General features: G+C 37.3%; 1 protein-coding gene across 1 annotated transcript in view; it reads right to left on the reverse strand.

Moving 5' to 3' along the window:
• SEC63 (SEC63 homolog, protein translocation regulator) overlaps positions 1-19,689 on the reverse strand; it is a 60,284-nt gene that overhangs the window by 31,142 nt on the left and 9,453 nt on the right. The window contains exons 2-6 of the mRNA XM_027895416.1: positions 10,639-10,738; positions 9,746-9,860; positions 5,963-6,075; positions 3,318-3,379; positions 141-199 (exon numbers count right to left, since the gene is read on the reverse strand). Of these exons, the coding sequence (XP_027751217.1) occupies positions 141-199; positions 3,318-3,379; positions 5,963-6,075; positions 9,746-9,860; positions 10,639-10,738 (449 nt within the window). The remainder of the gene's footprint in view (positions 1-140; positions 200-3,317; positions 3,380-5,962; positions 6,076-9,745; positions 9,861-10,638; positions 10,739-19,689) is intronic.

Here is a 19,689-nt window from a genome sequence, read left to right on the forward strand (position 1 = left end):
TTGCTTCAAAGATATGCATTTGGACCAAAGTACTATAAACTACGTGTTTTGACTAAAAATGTGCAGTATTAGGCACAAACATTTTAAGGTGAACACTTGAAAGTTCACCTTAAAATCTTAAGCTAAGTAAGCTGACTCACCAAAATTGAATTTTTCTGATCCACAATCCAAGCTGGCAAAGCTATACCAAAGCTTGTAGCTGCAGGATGAAAGAAAAGAAATTCACTATAAAATATTAAGGAACAGTTTTAAAGTCACATTATGCCTAACAAACAAAACAACAAACCCACAAAAAAAATTCACGTTCATCACTTCAACAAGCAACGTTTTAACAAATATAGCAAAATCAAGAAACTTATTAGAAACATGCCCAAATATGCAATAACTAAGACTTAAATACAACATCTGAAATATCAAATAGTTTAGCTTAACATATTGCTGTGAAATATATATTAATAAATCTTGCCTATTTTAAAAAAAATTTCACAGATTGAAAGATGAGTTTTGCACTGCAGAGTTTTCAGCAGTTTGGACACATATAGTTCAGTAAACACATGAAAATGGTCTGAGTAAATGACTTCTATAGGAAGTTTTATTAGTTTGTACCTCTAGGAAAGTGTTCTAAGATGTAAATTGTAAAAACAAAACCCTCTGTCACTTCAAATTTCTGTTTGATTGATAAGAAAAAGAACATTTTTCAGTTCAAAAGGAGCTAGGCTGCACAAAAGGGAAGATTTGATTCTCCAACAGTAACATCTACAGCATACAGATCTGAATGCAGAATAGCATAAAATAGCTTGTCTTCAGACACATTAGTGGTAATAAATTAAATTTTGCAAACACTATCTATCCCAATACCAAAATGTTCTAAGAAATGAAAGGGTGGAAAGAAAAAAAAAGACTACAGATTTCCTGAACCTGCTTAAAAGGAAAACAACATGCTTTCCTCAGTACTAGCAGGTATCGATGAGGAGTAATGTCTTTAATAAGGACGGACTGGGATCCCTATATACTTAGTTACTATTCTGATATTATCTTCAGCAGATCGTGATAGCCATCAACTCAGACAAACAGTTGTTATGTACAAGCCTAATATTCTATAATTAAGTTGAAAACTATAATTTGGTGAGACACAAATTAAACCTCTGACATACTTAACCATACCTCAAGCATAGGAGTTCAACAGAGTAACATCCAGTGAATTTACCACATTAAGTTACAGTTGGATAGAGAGGAATACTTCTCACTGTTCCTCTGTGCTAGGTACGGGGGAAGGGGGGGAATGTACCAAATCTAACTTGGTTAGATGTGTCTAACACCAGGATGTGCTTCAGCTCATCCCAGAAAATATCTCTATAAGGGACAGCATCCATTCTTTGACTACACAGAACTACAAAACTAGCGTACAGAGCTTGGATACAGATTTTTACGTTACAGATGTAGAAATGAAGACAAATTTCATTAAATTAGAAAGCTCCTAACACTTCAATTTGGAACATTGAAACAAAGGTTACAATTTGAGAAGGGAGAGAGAAAATTTAAGGGACTTCTCCCACCCTTCAGATGAAGCAGTCTAGAAACAAAGCAGAGAACTCTAATTCCACTGTAGTCTGAGGCAGAGTTTTCAGAAAAGGCAGAGGCTTCACGCTCACAGTATGAACTGCTGCCCTATCAAAGGATCATTTCATTTTGCCCTCTGGGAATCCAAAGTCTCTTAAATTTATGAAAACAATCACTGAGCCAACCACATAATGATATTCATGCCTTTAAATTCTCAACTTTTGGCTGAGTTTTCTTTTAAGTCATAGCCTCGGGTCCATTCAAGGACACTGACATACTGCTGAACTTGAAATCCTACGCCTTAGCAACATGAAGTTATTAGCTTGTGGATGTAAAAAAACAATTTGGCATCAAGAAAGGTCCTAGGAATGTTATTTGTGCGTATACCAGTCTAAAACTTACGGTACCATTTTGCTAATATTGTGACAGTATTTCTGACAAAAGATTTTATTTGTATTTTGCAGCAAGAGGGACAGAGACCTCCTACTTGCACAGCTAGGGAACCACAAGAAGGTAGGAGCTGAAAGAAATCTGCTATGTTACAAAACACAGTGGTTACAGAGAGTTAACCACCACCTTAGTCGATCAAAAATGCCTTTGTCAGACTGTTGGCAGAGCTGGTTTTTTTTTTAAGGGAGAGGGAAGATTTCTTTTTTGTTTCTTTGAAACACTGGTTCAAGAGCTGAGGTTATTTTTTTTCCTTTAAAAATTAATTTCCCATGTTGGATAGATACAATTCAGAAGAAGAATTTCCAACACAGAGTTCCCTCATTTCACTGTAACTTCACAGTTAAGTTACAAATCCCATTTACTACTTCCAAGCTGGCTGTATCCCATTCCACATAGATAAGTAGTATATACTTAGCCTCCCAAAATACAGGGCATAAACAGCACAGATCTATGGAAGCCTGCCCTAACAAATGGCAGGTTTCAATTTTGCTTCTAATAGCCACTTCAATAACAGTCAAAAAAATGTTTTATAAGCAACTCACACAACTGCAAACAGGGAAAAAAACTACTAACTTTCAGCTTTAATTGTTTTAAATTGGATCACCTACCGTACAACTTTGACACACCATCATCATGATTATTTTCATGTAGCTACCTGCCCAGGAACAATCTACAACGGGATAATCACTTCCACTCCTCAGGATGAAGGAGGCATAGGGCTACACTCAAATAGTACCGCTTTCAGCAAATGGAAGGCAGATGTGTGTACAATATTTATTTCAGTATATACGCATCCTTATGTACATCCCTTCAAAGTGTGTTTGTTGCATTATTGCTAGTTGTTAATTTTTCAATATACATCTATAATATTTGATCATAAATACCAAGAAAGGTTTAAAATTGACAAGTTTCTGGTAAGTATTATTCTATTTTTTGCTTATACCTTAATTAATATTGGCAAGACTCTCTAGATACCTATTACAGCCAAGTAGTCAAAAAATAACCCTTCTCTTTTTAACATAATAATAAGTTTGAGAAATATAAATTCAAACTCTTTCCTGCTTTTCCATGCTGCCACCATCACCCCAGAGCCAGTTTGACAAGCAAAGAATTGATCAGATGCATTGCTTCAAAACACAGGAGAAAGTTACTGTATTTAAACATATAAAGAACTGGGCACTAATCAACTGATCAGATATTAGCTCTCAATATATAAAATTCTATAATTCATAATTGTTACCTTGTGGTCCATCTGGATTACCATATTAGCTATCAATATATAAAATTCTATAATTCATAATTGTTACCTTGTGGTCCATCTGGATTACCATATTCTTCCCAATTTTTTCGTGATTCTTCATCAGTTAAGCTAGTTACAAGAAGAGATACAAAGTTAATACAGAAGTAAAGATACTCCCCTAAATTATTAACATATAGAAATTTTAAAATGTGGTATTCATACTACCCTTTTAAGATGGTTGGGCAAGCTAAACAGGTTTTACTATTTTCTGTGTGCAATCTAATATGACACAATACTGCTGTACTCCTTCATAATACACAGGCAAATTCTTTTAGCACTCTGACAGGAAAAGAAATCAGACACAGAAAATGCATGCGCAGGAAACAGAATAATCACATCTCCCTTTCACAACAGTGACTGCATAACCATCAGCAAAGAGCACTTTTTGATGCAAGGTTATGGTAGAGCAAATTTTGAAAGACAATAGAGGTTGAAAACGTTCTAGGGTTTTTGGAAGGAAGGTGAATATGAAAGATGAATTGATAGAGCACAAGTGGTCCATATATGGGCCTTTAATGATCGTATTCTAGACTGTTGGCCTTTGAGAGCATGTGTTTTGTTCTTGGCTTTTTTTTTTTTTTCCCCCCGTTTCACAATTTAATTCTCTCTTCTTAAACAAGATACCACATTCTAAATCTTCCAGTTTCAGCACCTGTTCTGTAATGCCGGTTTATTGGCAATAGTATGCCACCTCAGCAGAATCCTTGCTATTAGAAGGAAGAATATTGCTTTAGAAAACAAAATACCAGGCATCCACTATATGGAAGACTTTGTCTCATAGAAGAAACCCAGTGAATGAACCAGGTATCTGCTGATCACTTCTGAGTCTCACGTTCGCTGGCAATCAGACTCACTTAATGGGCAGATTTTATGTTCTTCCAAGATGGCATGGCTAAGGAACTTCACCATCATTTACTTCAAGATATGCCTCTGCCACAGCCCTTGCACTAGTGTTCAAAGTATCAAAGTGTAGCACCAAGCATTTGAGTGCTAGCTTGCAAAGCAAATAATTTATATGTTTTGGCAGTTCAGAAAGCCATACCAGAATTTGCTATTGAGGAGACTTTCATAGTGATTACAGATGCGTTTAAGCAGAATTCAAAACTGCTCAAGTGAGCATGGTGTTGGTTCTCCTTCTCGCCTTGCCCCAAACAGGACTCTCAGTCAGTAAGGTCAGCCACACAGATAACTGGCTTCACAGCAGAAATCACCAACTTCCTAGGCTCTTGATGATGTGACTGACCCAATGAATCCCTACAATGGAAGACGGCTCAGAGGGATGGGCAAGGGCTGTGTGCCATGCCACTGAGTGACCACAGTGACTCGGCACAGCTTGCTACAAAGAAGCTGACGCAATCTCAGCACAACGGGGACACGAAAATGGTCTTTGTTTTAGACAAAACACCTACCAACATGTTTCTTTGAGTGCATTAAAAAAGTATGAATGTCTCCTCAAGTTTGAGACACCAGCATGGGAGGAGCACACACCTGGCTCAGCCCAACAGAGTCTAGAAACTAGACAACTAGCAAAAGAATTTTCAAGGCAACAACAAGCTCAACCCACACATGCCTTCCCATCAGCTGAGAACACCCAGCAGTGTGACAGTGAGTGTATGAGACTGGTAATGGGAATCACATTGGTATCGTGATTGAACTGTGTATTGAAATTCCTATATTTTGCTATGTCTAATTTGCAAAATACACTAAAAACACAATACAAATTTATCACCCCACTAAGTCAGAGATCACGTGTCACATTAACTGTCTTCTAAGCAATTTTGATATTAAACATTCCACACATGGAATATCTAAAAGAACTGAGTAGAGACTACTGGACTCTGACAGATGATCATTTAGAGTAGAGAAGATTATAAGGTTGTATTGACATTCCATGTACTAATAGCATTACAAAAACCAAACCACATCTTGATTATGGAAAAAAAAAAATCAATAAAGAGAGATTTCCTTGATACCAGATTCTAATATTAGATATCTTCTTTCAGATACTAAAAAAAAAAAGCTGTAAGTAGAGGTAAGACCAAAAAATACTCTAGAAGAAAAGAAGACTCAACGATTCAGCTTTTAAGAACTGCACAGGTAATGTGAAACAGTCACCACATAAAAAATCAGAACTGCAAGGCAAGCGCAAATAGAAAGGGAGACGGGTAAGCTGAGAGAAAACTGAGTCAAAACCAGAATGAAACAACTTTGTCACTAGACTGGAACAGAGTTAAAATGCTGTTTCTCACTCCTTGGCTTTATCACCAGATGAAATAAACAGTGTATTTATTTTCTAAGCATCGCTTCAAGACTGCTGCGATGGAGTTGGTTGGTTAAAAACCACAACACCCATTTTGTTTTTTGTCATCTCTAAGATTTTATATGTGTTGCATTGGAAACATTTTTCCTAGCTGACACAGAAGTTTAAAACAAAGATCAAACACCTTACCATATTCTGACAGTTTCAAAACAAATTATCCTTGCTAATATTTACAGAGAAACACTCACTGAACTGAGACATGTTTTGACTTGCATTCCATATCCAAACACACTTATTCTTGTCTGCTTCAGCCATCCTTGCTATTATCACAAAGGCTTCCCTCCCCATAACATTACATTCCCATTTTTTTTATGAGCAAAAAAGAAACTTACGCTGCATAGGCTTTAGCAATCCTCATAAACATAACTTCATCTCCTCCTTTATCTGGATGGTATTTTAGCGATAGTGCACGGTACTGTTTCTTAATTTCTGACAAACTTGCTCCCTTAAAAAGGAAAGGTTTGAGTTTATCAATAAATATCTTACATAAAATTCATTCTTATATATGTAATTCTAACACACACTGCAAATTATTTCTCTGAACAAAAGAATTATGTTCTAATATAGGATCACGAAACTACATATATATTTCATGAAAACAATATTATATTATTTTTCTAATAGCCTTCTTGTTCCCATTATATTTTTAAATCATGGTAGAAGTCACAGTCTAAAAAAAAGACATTCGGATGACTGGTGCTGGCTTTTCCCAGATTATTTTGCTCATCTGTCTACATAAGAAAGAAAGGGTTTCTTATCTGTTTGCCAAATCTTATCCTTTCTAAAACATATTCATGAATACGAGGAATTCTCACTTGCAGTGAGAATATTTAAGTAAGACTTCTTCTATTTAAGCAAGAGTTCATAGATCAAGTATGATGGTTCACTTGGATCTTGCCTGCAGAAATAAATCTGTCAGTCACCAGGAACAGCAGGTTTCCCTGCTGCTTAAGAATGCCTTTGACTAGAATCATCCTACCCATAAATTATTTCTAACTTCTTGAACAAAGGGAATACATTACCTATACCTGAGAAAGATCGATTTTTATTCTACTACAGCACATTGTTAAATGCCACCAACACAATCCCCTGTGCGTTAACTTTCAGCTTGGACTGTGAACTTCACTGCTCAAGAAAACCCACAGAACTTTACAGTAAGTTCAGATAACATATTAGAAGAAACTTTATCTGCTAACATAAAACCACTGCCGTGGTGACTTTTCAATTTTTTGTGGTAGAGAAGCCTAGTATGCTGACATTAACTGCATAATAAACACACAAGAAGTTATTTACAGGTGATGGTACTATTTCAATAAATTTAAACCAGAAGTTGAACTACCATGAGGCTTCACTTGCTGTTGCTTTATCTCGCTTTATGCAGTCTATCATATTCTAATACTATTTTTCAACAGCATTCCTGCCTCATTTAATGCGCAGGATGAATTTACTCCATAATAAATTACACTTCAAGTAAAAACAGGTGTTTCAAGACTAAATGAAGAAAGCCAGATGAGCAGCAGAATCTGGAAAGTGGGGGGGGAATCAAGTTGGTTGAGTAGAGATGAGTTTTCATAGCTCACATGAATGCTGTCCATAAAAAAAACAAAACTAATCTTTCCTCACTCTGACTCATAGTGTGCATATGATCCCTGATAAGCTGACGACAAGTTTTCTATCTATCACTCATTGCTTATTCCTCATTTTCAAAAGCTAGGCTATACAGATTAGGCCTGATTTACAGAAATGCTTAGTAGCCTAGGACAGTTGGTGTCAGCACTCTGATTGGAACACAGAGCATCCCTATATTAACTACTTGCAAAGAAAAGGAAAAACGTAACACCCCAATTTTCTTACTTAAAGAATCAAAATTATAATCACTTTTGAGCTTCATCTTTATGCCTTGGATCCCATCTCTAAACTGCAGTACAGATACTTATTTAATAAATCAGTAATATCTGAGTGGTTTACGTATTAGTTAATTTAAGTGATGCGCTTCAAGAAGAGTTATACCATGTTCAAAAGAAAGTGTTGATATTATACATAAAATAAGCTGTTTGGACATTATGTGGACTTTGTCTGTGTTGTGGTTCTCCTCTTGTTATAAACTGATATGCTAACATAAAATAAAAAAACCTAATCTTGACCAGAGTTTGAATGCAAAGAAGGAAATTATTACTGTGTATCAAAACTTTAAAGTGCTTGAATCTGCAACCTTTTCATTTGTTTAAGTTTGGTTTTTTTTTTTTTTTAGCTGCGTTTTTTTGGTTTGGTTTTGGTTTTTAAACAACAATAACATTTCCATTATCTAACAACACTTCAACATTCGTGTCGCTTTATCAGGAGGGTTGGCAACAACTCTCAATGTTCCACTTGTATGGTAACAAAAGAAAGTTGTTAATTTTCATGTAGTCCAAATTAAAAGCTTTTCAAGAGGATTTAACAGATATCACCTGATAGCAAGAAATACATAAGACACACTCTGGGACATCAGACACTTATTTTGAGCCCTACTTCAACTGCCTATCTTCAAATCCATCTCTTCATTCCCCATGTAACATCTTTGGCTTTCATTCACCTTGTCCTTATGACAATATGCTCCATCCCGCCATCCTTGAGACATTCCAATATTGTCTTCTTTCTCTTGTCTTGTGCATATGTACAGGGTTTCATTAACAAACATGAAGTTATAATTCACCACATACATACCTTTTTGCCCTCTGGGTTGTTATTTGTAGAAATTTGCCAAAGATGACAAAGGAAAATCCTCAGATGACCTAATCCCTAGCTTAGTTTGTTTAATCAAAGTTAACCCAGATCTATGTACATTTAAACTCCACGGGTCCAACAGATACCATTCAAGAGTAAAAATTTACCTTGTTCCTTCCTGTGCGCCAGTGAGAGAACTCAAGTCAGCAACCAGTCAGTCATGGAGGAACTGAGCAGGGGTTGAATTTAAATAACTTGCCTCTAGGCATGGCAGGCAGGTGTTACACCTGTCTAGCTAGAAATAGGCTACAGACTACTTACTTATCTGCTATAATGGCTTTCACAGCATAAGGTACTGCTTTTCTGTGCTGACAAGCCGCATCACTAATGGCAAGAGATGTGTTTGTGAACGTTCATATACAAATTAAGCTCTCTCACACTAATAGTATACATCAAGTTTAATCAAAACAGCTACATTCAAAGTTCATTCAAATTCTTGTGTTGAACTGTATCCACAAGTGTACTTCCTTAGACATGAGAGTGAAACATTATCTCAGACTTCAGAACTGAAAAGATGACTCCACTGTTATTCAAAAGAGGAGCTTAGGATCAGGAAATAATTAACATAAGAAGAGAATTTGCTCGAGGTACTGTGGTTAAAATGAAGAATTTGACTAGATTAACCAAGACTTTGAGAGCTGTTCAGAAGGTCTATTTGTCTCCTTGGGATATGTAATTTTTTATAACCATTTTGAGTCAGTCCTTCAATATAAATAAAGCCCTGCATCTGTTTTCTAATTAAGCATTATGTCTCTTTTTTTCCCAGTTTAATAAACCCATTGGCTGGTATCACTATTTAGAATTTGTTGTTTGCATTCACAGATACAAGCAACGTTCAAGGTAACCTTTACTACATCAAATGGGCGTCACCAACACCCTTCAGTGAAACCTCTCATTTGCAAGAGAAATATTGCTGTACAACAACTGTAAATCAAATGAATTCACATTTTTTTATATAGTTTCTTCTGCACCCCTAAAAAAGGCTATTGAGATTTTTCACAGGGCATACAATGCAGAATTTGGTTTTGTTTTGTTTTCTTGTACCAAGAGAGGAAAACAACATCAGAATAAGATTCAAAATAGGTTTAAAAAACCCACCTCACTGTATTAAGTTGTTAGAATTTTGAAGGAGCTAGATACAAAAGTTATAAATTAGTACAGATATAGGCAAAAAACCCCATAATGACTGACTTTATAATATGCAGCAGCAACTTCTCCAGGCCAAAAAAGGACAAAAACAGTAGATACATTCACTAAAGTTAACTTTGAAAAAACAATCTCAAATTTGGCATCTAGACACAGAATATACAGTAAAACAGTTCAAACTAGTGAAAGATGCTATTACTTACATGATCCAAATGTAACACCTCATAAGGGTTGTATTCTTGATACTCTCGGTCAGTTTTGGAAACTTTGTATGCAAGAAACAGAAATAATGCCCAGCCAGCAAGGAGGACTATTTTCCTGATTGGAAGAAAGAATTTTTAAAATACACAAATCCACTAGCTCTAGCACCATTCTACAAGTAACATTAGAAGCCATTTGATATCAGTCTTCAAGAAACAATATTAAAATAGCGAAAAACATTAAAGCAGGTATTAGTAATTCAGTTACAATATCACCTTTGACACAGATAAGAGCTGCTCTGATTTCTAATTTTCCTAGTTTTTAACAAAGGCAAGCCACTCTTACAAAGAATCATTCCATTCTATAACTGTCTGTCCTTAGCAGACAGTTGAATAGTATTTCATATTTTTAAAGGATGACTCAATCCTAGACAAAGTCAGAAAAATATTTTCAGAGTGGGAGTATGGATATAAAGTTATTGACTTCAAACATACAAAATTATTACTCTTTTATATTTGAGTATATATGTTCAGATACTAAATATTTAAATCAAAACACATCCCTAGCACTACTAATTTCAGTGAGGGAGAATTATTTTTTTGAGCAAATAAATGCATTGTTTACTTATTTTTTTTACTGCTGAGGTTCACTGGTTTCATTTAGAAGGTACTTTACGCAGGACAAATAGCATCCATCTTGATTTCAAGCCCTACTAAATAATAATGATTAACTATTAATTATTCAAATATAGCAGATTGCAAATATCTTTTCAGTGACACAAAAGCCAATGCTACAAAACTAATTCCAGCTGCTTTGATTACAAAAAAATATATTTTTATTTAAAAAAGCAGTAAGAACTGCTTTAATGAAAGTCATGGAAATGAAACATACGTACTTTACTGTAGGAATTATGTTTTGTTGCGGTTGTAACAGTCGCAAACGGTACCACAAGCATCTTCCATAAACATTTCTTATGTTCTTTAATCGAATTTGCTCTGTAAAAATAAAGAGAAAGATTATGATTAAGCAAGTCGACAAAACGCAGAACAACAAACATGCTCACTTCACCCTGGAGTAGGCAGTACATGGTCTGTTGGAGGACTGCCAAAAGGTCCAGTATCACTGGAGGAAAGAATGCTTTTTATCCACTGAAGTGACACTGCACATCCATAATCATAAGAAGTGGGTCGGATTACTTTCTGTTACCTAAAAGGAGCACATTCTGTTTCCCACATGCCACACAGCAACCATCACTTGTGAACCCAGCCTTTGCCTGTCTAATATGCACCTATAAACTTTGCTCCTGCCATTTTATACTCAACTCCAACAAGTTTCCCATTTCAGTATGTCAACTGCTGAGTGTAGGGAAAACAAACAGAACCTAACCCACATCCAAACCGGTGTTTGTATACAACTAAAGAGCGCAGCAACAGTAACAGTTCCTTCCTCAATTCAAAATATGATGTATTTTCCTGCTCTTTGTGACATCTGCTTTTGTAAGTTCTCTTCATTTGTGTTTTTCTGTTGAACAGGAAAAGGAAAGAAGATTAATAGTTACTTGTAAGCCATGTAGATCAGTAATCCCTGCCTTTGGCAACGGAGTATCCATATTAATGACAAAGTAGCCAACAAGAGTTCCTCCTGTCTTTTAGGACAGGATGAGGCTGGAAGGAAATTGTATTTATACTGTCAAACTCATCATGATGAGGCATGGAAGCTCTCTCTGTTAAGAGCTTTAATTGTATTTCAGAGTTGATCAAGATCAACTTAGCCTTGGCCAAGGAATTCTTTTATGCTAAGAAAAGTACAGTGAAAAGCAAATAGCTTGTATAGAATTTCTGTAAGTACTGAAATTACATGTTCAAAAGTGACTTCAGTCCTGTTTAAGTAACTTGTCTATCCATAAACTAAGCACTCTGACCTGCAACACTTCTGAAGTGAGGAGGTCACTATTAATCACCTTACTTGCAAAAGAACAAGATCACTTGGCCCTTTTCAGACTAAACGAGAAAGGAATAAGAGAAAAAAATTCATCCTGCCTCAATACATTTAGATATTGCTGGTGAACAGAATTTAGGAAGACAATTTTGAATTATCTAAATATGGGAATTATATTAACAACTTTGATCGGAAGCACATTTTGACCAGGTGATGTCTTCACGGAATCACAGAACGCTTTGGATTGAAAGGGGCCTTAAAGATCATTTAGTCCAAGTTTCCTGCCATAGGTGGGGGGGACACCTTTCACTAGACCAGGTTACTCAAAGCCCCACCCTGACCTTAAACTCATCTCAACTACAATAGTAGTTATGATACATGGAAACATTTATTATGGAGGGCAGTGACAACCTCTGTTTAGTTATTCTGGAGGTATTGGGAGGTGGGATACAGTGTTCAGTGATCTACTCGAATTTCTAAGCAAGAATGTAATTCAGATGAAAAATGCAGAACTCCAATTTGCAGTCACCAAACCAGCTGAGGCAGAGAAACATGACCATAAGTGCCAACACTGTGTACCACATCAACCATGAGTTCAGATTTAAGGCAGATCAGGTGTGAGCATTGGATGTTATCTCAAACTCTGGCTGATTTGGCAGAGAGTGGGAACACAGATGACACGTGGCCACCCACAAATTAGTAAAGCAGTCAAAAATTGAAGTTTGTAGAGACAAGGTACTGGAACCAGGTAAAAAAAAAAAAAAAGTGTATCAGCTTATTCTGAACTACTTAAGTCTATAAAGTATAGCTTCCTCAAAACTCAAAATATGACATTAAACAAGTTGATGCAATTCCTGAGACTACTAGTAGTCCCATCACCCCCAAAAGAGAGAGAAATGGAAGAGGATAATTCAATCCCCTGCAACTGAACGAACTCTTGCAGTGCTTCAAAATAAGATTCCAACTTGCCTCACTATTCTGTGCAACAGAGAAACCACACAAGTACTGTGCAGCTCCCCTGATCTGCAAAGATTCTTCACATACCTGAAACAGGTATTACACAGTTAGTACCTGAAAGGTACAAAAAGGATATGACTAAAATTTGGTTAAGCAATTGCTCAGTTACTTTTATTCATGTAAGGCTTTAGAAAACACTGTGAAGGAAAAGTTCAGTATACAATTAAAATGCAACACTGACTACCTATTGGTAGAATAACAATTCATTTGGCATTTACTCTCTCTCTCTCCTTTTTTTTTTTTTTTGTTAAGACAAAAATTGTGGGAGATCTCTCTCAACCAGAAGTGAGCTGTTACTTCAAACTAAGCTACAATTTTTAAAGGAAAACTGAAGAGACATAGAACTAAACATAAAATTGGCATTTCAAAAAAATCAAAAAAATCACACCATTAAAGACTAGACTGACAAGTTATGAGGACTAAAAAGCTCTGCTACAGAAACAGGGAGGAGTGTTCTGAAGGTTTTAAATGGTCACTGGACAACTATGAGCCATAGTGTGATGCTTTTATGAAAAACTCACTGATTATACTTCAACAAATCAGGCATCACAACAGTCACAGAAGACACACGTGCTTATGTGAAGCCTAAAACCCTCATTTCAAATATTGTCGATGAAATCAGTCATTCGGTGCTGAAGCAAGATGAAACCAACTGTTCAGCAGTTCGGCCTGGTCCAATCTGTATTGCAGCCCCAGTGACATTTCTGCAGCACAACCAAGAGGCAGTGCTGTTTGCTCACCGTCCTGACTGACCTGACTACACTGCTTGTAGAAATACCTAACATAAACGTGAAAATGAGGTACCAGTGCTCTTGGAGAAACAGAAGGTGACTAACAGAACTCTGTTTACCTAATCATGTAAAAACTAAGCCTAACAGGATATGATTCCTTTTAGTGTTTTGCTAGGATGTTTTAACAAGCTGCTGTGCCTTGTCTGTAAAAACCTACACCATAACTCCCCGTTTCTCAAACCTGCTGATGGCCAGCCCTGCAAGGACCAGATGACTCTCTCCTTTCCCCGCTCAGCATCCTCCCTGCAAGAAGCACCAGTACCCTTTACCTTACCATGCCAAAAACCTTCCAAAAATGCCTTAGAGAAAGGCACCTTGGAGAAACATAAAACAGTTGTGCAAGATAAACTGAAGACTTGGAATAAAGTCAAAGAAAAACTGACCACTAACTGTGGTTTATAATCATCAGAGAATTGAGGTTTTGGAACAGTCTTCCAGCAACAGCTGAAGAAGACACATTTTGTGACCAGTCTGACAACAGCACCAAAAGAAAAACAAAAATACCAACCCATGGCAAACGGTGTATGCAAAATTTAAGCCCTGTGAATATGTAAACAGCACACACCTAAGTCAGGTAAAAACTGGCAAACGGAATCCTGGAGCAGATATGCTGCACAGGGAGACCTCTTCAGCCAAATACTGAATTAAGGCATGATGCTAAGCAGCCATTGCCTTTTTTACACATCTGAATAGCTCTAGATCAAATCTAATTACAGTTGATTAAACAATATCAAAGCAAAAGCAGTTTATTAATCTCTTTCTGATCTTGGGATGGCAATGGTCTCATTTGACTATCAATCCCAGAAGGAAAAAGGGCACTCAAAAGATGAAGGATTGTTTACAGTTACCTGTTCAGAATATAAAGGAAGAATAAAATCCTACTCAAGTTGAGACTAAAGTCCAGACTACTGAAATTCTTCACAGGTATCCTGAGGCACTTCCTCTGTCACATGTCATCATTAACACATATAAACTTGTGGAATTCAAAAACAGGCAACTACTTGGGCAAAAGAAGGAGTACAGAGAGCACCCCTCCCAGTTGAGGCAGAAAGCCACTGGCAAAATACCATACTGAGTAAGAAAGCTATATTCCTACTGTATCCAGGAAAAAAAGGTTTCCTGTTTATTTACAGACAATGTATGTGATTGCAGCAAAGAAAACACTTATCTTGTTAGGAAGACACTGATTGCAGGACAAATAAAAAGAAAAAAAAAAAGATAAAAAGAGAGGAAAAAAGAGGATAGGAAGTTTTTAAAAAAAAAAAAAAAGGGACCATTACATAGTGCTCAAGGTAAAGCTCTGCAGTGAAATGTGAACTGTACCTTCTTTGGATTTTAGCTCTGGAATCATTTTTCTGTCAGGGAAAGAGGTTCAGAGTTTGAAAAGCAGACAAGAGTTCTTCTGTTTCTTGTTGGTCCCTATCACTGCTCCCCATTACAGCATAAGAGCACTTCTGACAACATCCTTTGATGATCCATCTTTACAGGGAGACAAGTTGAGGGGAGCGGAGGGTTGAGGGGGGAAATGCTTTATCTTTAGTCAAAATGACTTCTCATTCGATGGGCAAACCCCTTAACAATAGTGAATCTCTCCTACGTTTTTAAAATAGGTATTAAACAGCCTTGAAAAGCAAAAGCATAACACATCCCTGGGCTTTTGAGTTAATTTCACTGACAACAATCCTTTCATCGAGATATTGTTAAAGCACCCTCTCAGATGATGATGCCGACTGCAGTTCACTTCTGTAAATAATCTGGGAAAGCATCCCACACTTGCTTTATTTCCCTCCAAATTGTTCCAGACCCATCCAAAGTTCCTGATACACAAGCAGATTTTTGCCAATACAATTCTGACTCACAAGGGTTCTCACAGGTACCTGTGTATAATACCTTAACAAATGTATACGAATATCCAGCCAAAACTACATCTTAATATACTTTTCAAGTTGTCAAGAAATACAACTAGTACTGATACAAAAGAAAATCTGTGTACCATCTCTGTTATTTATTCAGAAAGCACCATAGAATGGTTGGGTTGGAAGGGACCTTAAGGATCATCTAGTCTGAAACCCCCTGTCCTGAGCAGGGATGCCACTCACTAGACCAGGTTGCTCAAAGCCCTGTGCAATCTGGCTTTGAACACTGCCAGGGACAGGGCATCCACAACGTCCCTGGGCAACCTCCTTCAGTTCCTTGCCACCCTCACAGTAAAGAATTTCTTCCTAACATCTAATCTAAATCTCTCCTTCTTTTAAAAACACATCGACACACCGTCCTATAACTATTCACCTGTGTGATAGTTATATTCACTCTAAGTCCTCTTTAAGTACTGAAAAGCTACAATAAGGTCTATTCAGAGCCTTTTCTTCTCCAGGCTGAACAACTTCAGTTCTCTCAGGCTATCTTCATAGAGGGGGCACTCCAGCCCTCTGATAAATCTTTAGGGTCCTCCTCTGGACTTCTTCGAACAAGTCCATGTCTTTCTTGTACTGAGGACCCCAGACCTGGACACAGGTTTCACAAGACTAGAGCTGAGGGACAGAACCACATCCCTCAGCCCACTGGCCTCACTTCTCTTGAGGCAGCCCAGGATACAGGTGAGTCTGTGGGCTGCAAGCACACACTGCTGGCTCACGTCCAGCTTTTCATCCACAAGAACCCCCATGTCCTTCTCCACAGGGCTTCTCTCAATGAGTTCTTCTCCAGCCTGTACTCATGTCTGGGATTGCCCTGACCCAGATGCAGCACTTTGCACTTGGACTTGTTGAAACTCACGATGTTCTCACAGGCCCACTTCTCAAGTTTGTCCAGGTTCCTCTGGATGGCATCCCATCCTTCAGGAGTGTCAACTGCACCGTTCAGCTTTGTGTCATCTGCAAACTTGCTGAGGGTGCACTCGATCTTACTATGTCACTAGAGACAGAGCCCCGAGGGACATCCCTCAGCACCAGTCTCCACCTGGACAGAGTCATTGACCACAACTCTCTGGCAGCACCCATCGAGCCAATTATTTTTTCACTGAATAGTCCAGCCTTCAACTTGTATCTCTCCAATTTGAAGATAAGGATGTTGTGTGGGACCGTCACAGAGGCCTTACAGAAGTTTAGGTAGATGACATAGGTTGGTCTTCCCTTGTTGATATTGCAGTCACTTCCTTTGTATTCCAGGTGACAACATGGGTATAAGTGGAGAATGTTTAAGTAAACAATTGACTTCCCTTGATCAGAACCTACATATACCTCTGGAATATTCAGGTCTGTAAGCCAGAGGTATCTGCTCTTTCTGGGTGGGTAACCTAGACCATACAGTTCTTGGGTAAAAACAGAACAATTAAACACTTCAGGCTGGAAGAGATCTCTGGAGATCACCTAATCCAACCCTGCTGCTCCAGAGAGTCAACAAAGCAGCTGTTCAAGGTCTGGCTGTAGGCCTTCGAGTAGCTTCAAGGACAGAGAGCTCACTGTCCTTCTGAGTAACCTGTTCTACAGTTTGATCCATTCTCGTGAGGCAACAGTCCTTCTCATACCTGTCTCAACCTCTGTTCATTTACCTATCACACAGTGGGTGAAGAACACAGTACACATGAACACAGAGGGAAGCTATTCACAGGCTGGATTTGCTGTTTCCATAGATTGTGTCTACAACTGAGCCACTTCTGACTTTTAAGCTTGGTTTTGAAGTTCACCCATCTTATATATTTGTTTCCAAAGAAACAGGAGGATACACTTAATCCTTAGGAATGCTCAACAAACGATCCCTACCTAGACCTAATCTCCAGGTTCTGGAGGTCCCAAGAAGTGATCCAAAAGAAAACCTAAGGAATATTCTTTTTCATCCTCCTTAGGAAAGAAACAAGAATTACACACTTATTGGAAGTGGGTAAATCTTTCAGAAGTGATAGAATGGAAAGAAGTACACATGGAATTGTACAGAAAAGTTTTAATCTCCAGAATATTGTTTTAGCTGCAACAAACACAGGTCAGCTTCAGGGAAAAAAATACCACAGATAAGGCTATTGGCATCAGTGCTTATAAAGCATATAAAAGTTTAAAAATATCAAAGTTTATTTGTAGGACAGCCAAAAGCTACCAAAAAAACTAATACCCAGAATACATGGAAGCCACTGGTTTTCCATCATTCTACCTCAAACAGCAGGAGAGAAAAGAAGTACTTCCTAGCCTCTTATGTCCTTTCTACCTCCAGGCTACCAAAAAAAGCAAAGGCAGAAAGTCTAAAATACAGCTCCAGTGGACCCTGTGAGAAAGAGAAATAGGAAGGAAGAGGTGCACATGAAACATTCTGCCCACCAGATGCAGACAATTCACCCAAAGGAGAATGCTGCTTGGTTTCAAAAGAAAATTACATCTTTCAGCAAGGAACACAGACTGACACAGCTCTGCAGCCCTAGGATATGCCAAGATCACTTTAAAAACAGACTTTCACAAAACTTATTTGCAGCACGTCATCCTCTCTCTACACTCAAATGTACCTATGGAAAGCATCGAGAGATGCAAGTAATACACACAGCATGCAAGTCTTGAGTAAAGGCTACAACCCAAGAGTACTGCAGCCCTGAACATAAACCTGTTCTGTTAAAACTGAGGGCAACAGGTTCAGTTGAAACACCGCTCTTGAGTTTCCGGGTTTGCTGGGTTTTATTCAGGGTTCTACAGTTTTAATCCACTAAACTGTGCACTAAATAGGTTCTTCCCATTTACTTTCAACAGCTATGTATATGTATCTGTACACAAAATCTGAGGTCTTGGGCTTTTTCCTGCTTCAACAATCACAGAAATTAAACAACTGTATGAACAATTTATTTATTTACTGAGGTCTCGAACTGAGGATCTCTGAACAAATTTACTTCTTAAGCACTGAAGCGTTTCGCAGATAACAGCTGAAGAATATAAGTATGAAAAGGCTACCCTACTGCCTTACTAGGCCATTTTGCTTAACTCTATTGACATTTTCCTTGATAATTATTATAAAATAATACTCGATATATGTGGAGTATAGTAACTGAGTACAGTATGGTGACTGAGAACAATTTAAAAATCAGTGTTAGGAAAAACTCTACAAAAAAGTTACTAATAAACACTGATAACACTGATATTAAATGTCTTAAAATAGTAACCCATCTTTGCCAGCAATTAAAAGACAGGATTCAAATTCACAGTAAATGCACAAAGTCAGCAACTCCTCTGAAGTACTAAGTAATTTCAAACCTTAATATAATAGGATTGACTTTCACTGCAAAACTCCAAATTAAAGAGGCATGAACTAAATTAAATTAATTTTAAAGAGTTCTAAAATGCACTTGCTTAAATCCAGAATCATACAAATGACCAAGAGTGCTTTCATTAAGATTTTAAAAAAGAAAAAGAAAGGAGGAAAAAAAAAGGAAAAAAAAAGAAAAAAAGAAAAAAAAAGAAAAAAGGGGAAAAAAGAAAAAAGGAAGACAGGAAAAAAGGAAAAAATAAAAGAGGAAAAAAGGAAAGAAGGGGGGGAAAAGAAAAAAAAAAGGAAGAATAGGGGAAAAAAAGGAAAAAGGAAAAAAGGGGGGGAAAAAGTGTGTTTCAGTACTTTGTACTGACAATAACAGTAAAGAATGAAATGATCTAATATCTGCTTTCTAACTTTAATGTCTATTATTGTAAGAATTGTTGTCATTACCTTGAGTTTAGCTATAAAGAGGTCCTGTCCAAGTTAGCCTCTTCACTGCAACATTTACAGATGAATAATCTGACCCTAGTTGTTCTCAAAAAGATTTTTTCTGTCTAGCAAATATTCATAGAAATAATCAAGAAAATGGCATGTGCTTTGAGTCACATTAAAGCTCCAAGCAGTCCATAAACTACAAAAAGTCCTGTGAAAGACTCAGGTAGAAAGGCTGCTTTTTCCAGAGCATGTTTTGCAGCAACTAGATTGAGCTTAAAAGGGACAAAAAGTAACCTTTCATTCACACAGTTCCACACGTAGGTGCCGACTAAAATATAGCATTTCTTACTAAAAATTTTAATACACAGCAACATAAGATGATTCAACATCTTGCAAGTTAACTTCTTTTCAGAGTTTACTTACTCAAACTTTCTGTTTACAGTCAGCCTTGCTGGTCTCAGGGCACAGTTCCACATTGCACTACTCCTAATCAAGCCATTTCCAAACCCTGCCTTTCTTATTAGTATACTGCCTTATTTGCA

Source organism: Empidonax traillii, unplaced genomic scaffold (assembly GCF_003031625.1).
Source record: "Empidonax traillii isolate 1590-97213 ecotype Southwest subspecies unplaced genomic scaffold, ASM303162v1 scaffold16:size2589160, whole genome shotgun sequence".
Lineage (NCBI taxonomy): Eukaryota > Metazoa > Chordata > Aves > Passeriformes > Tyrannidae > Empidonax > Empidonax traillii.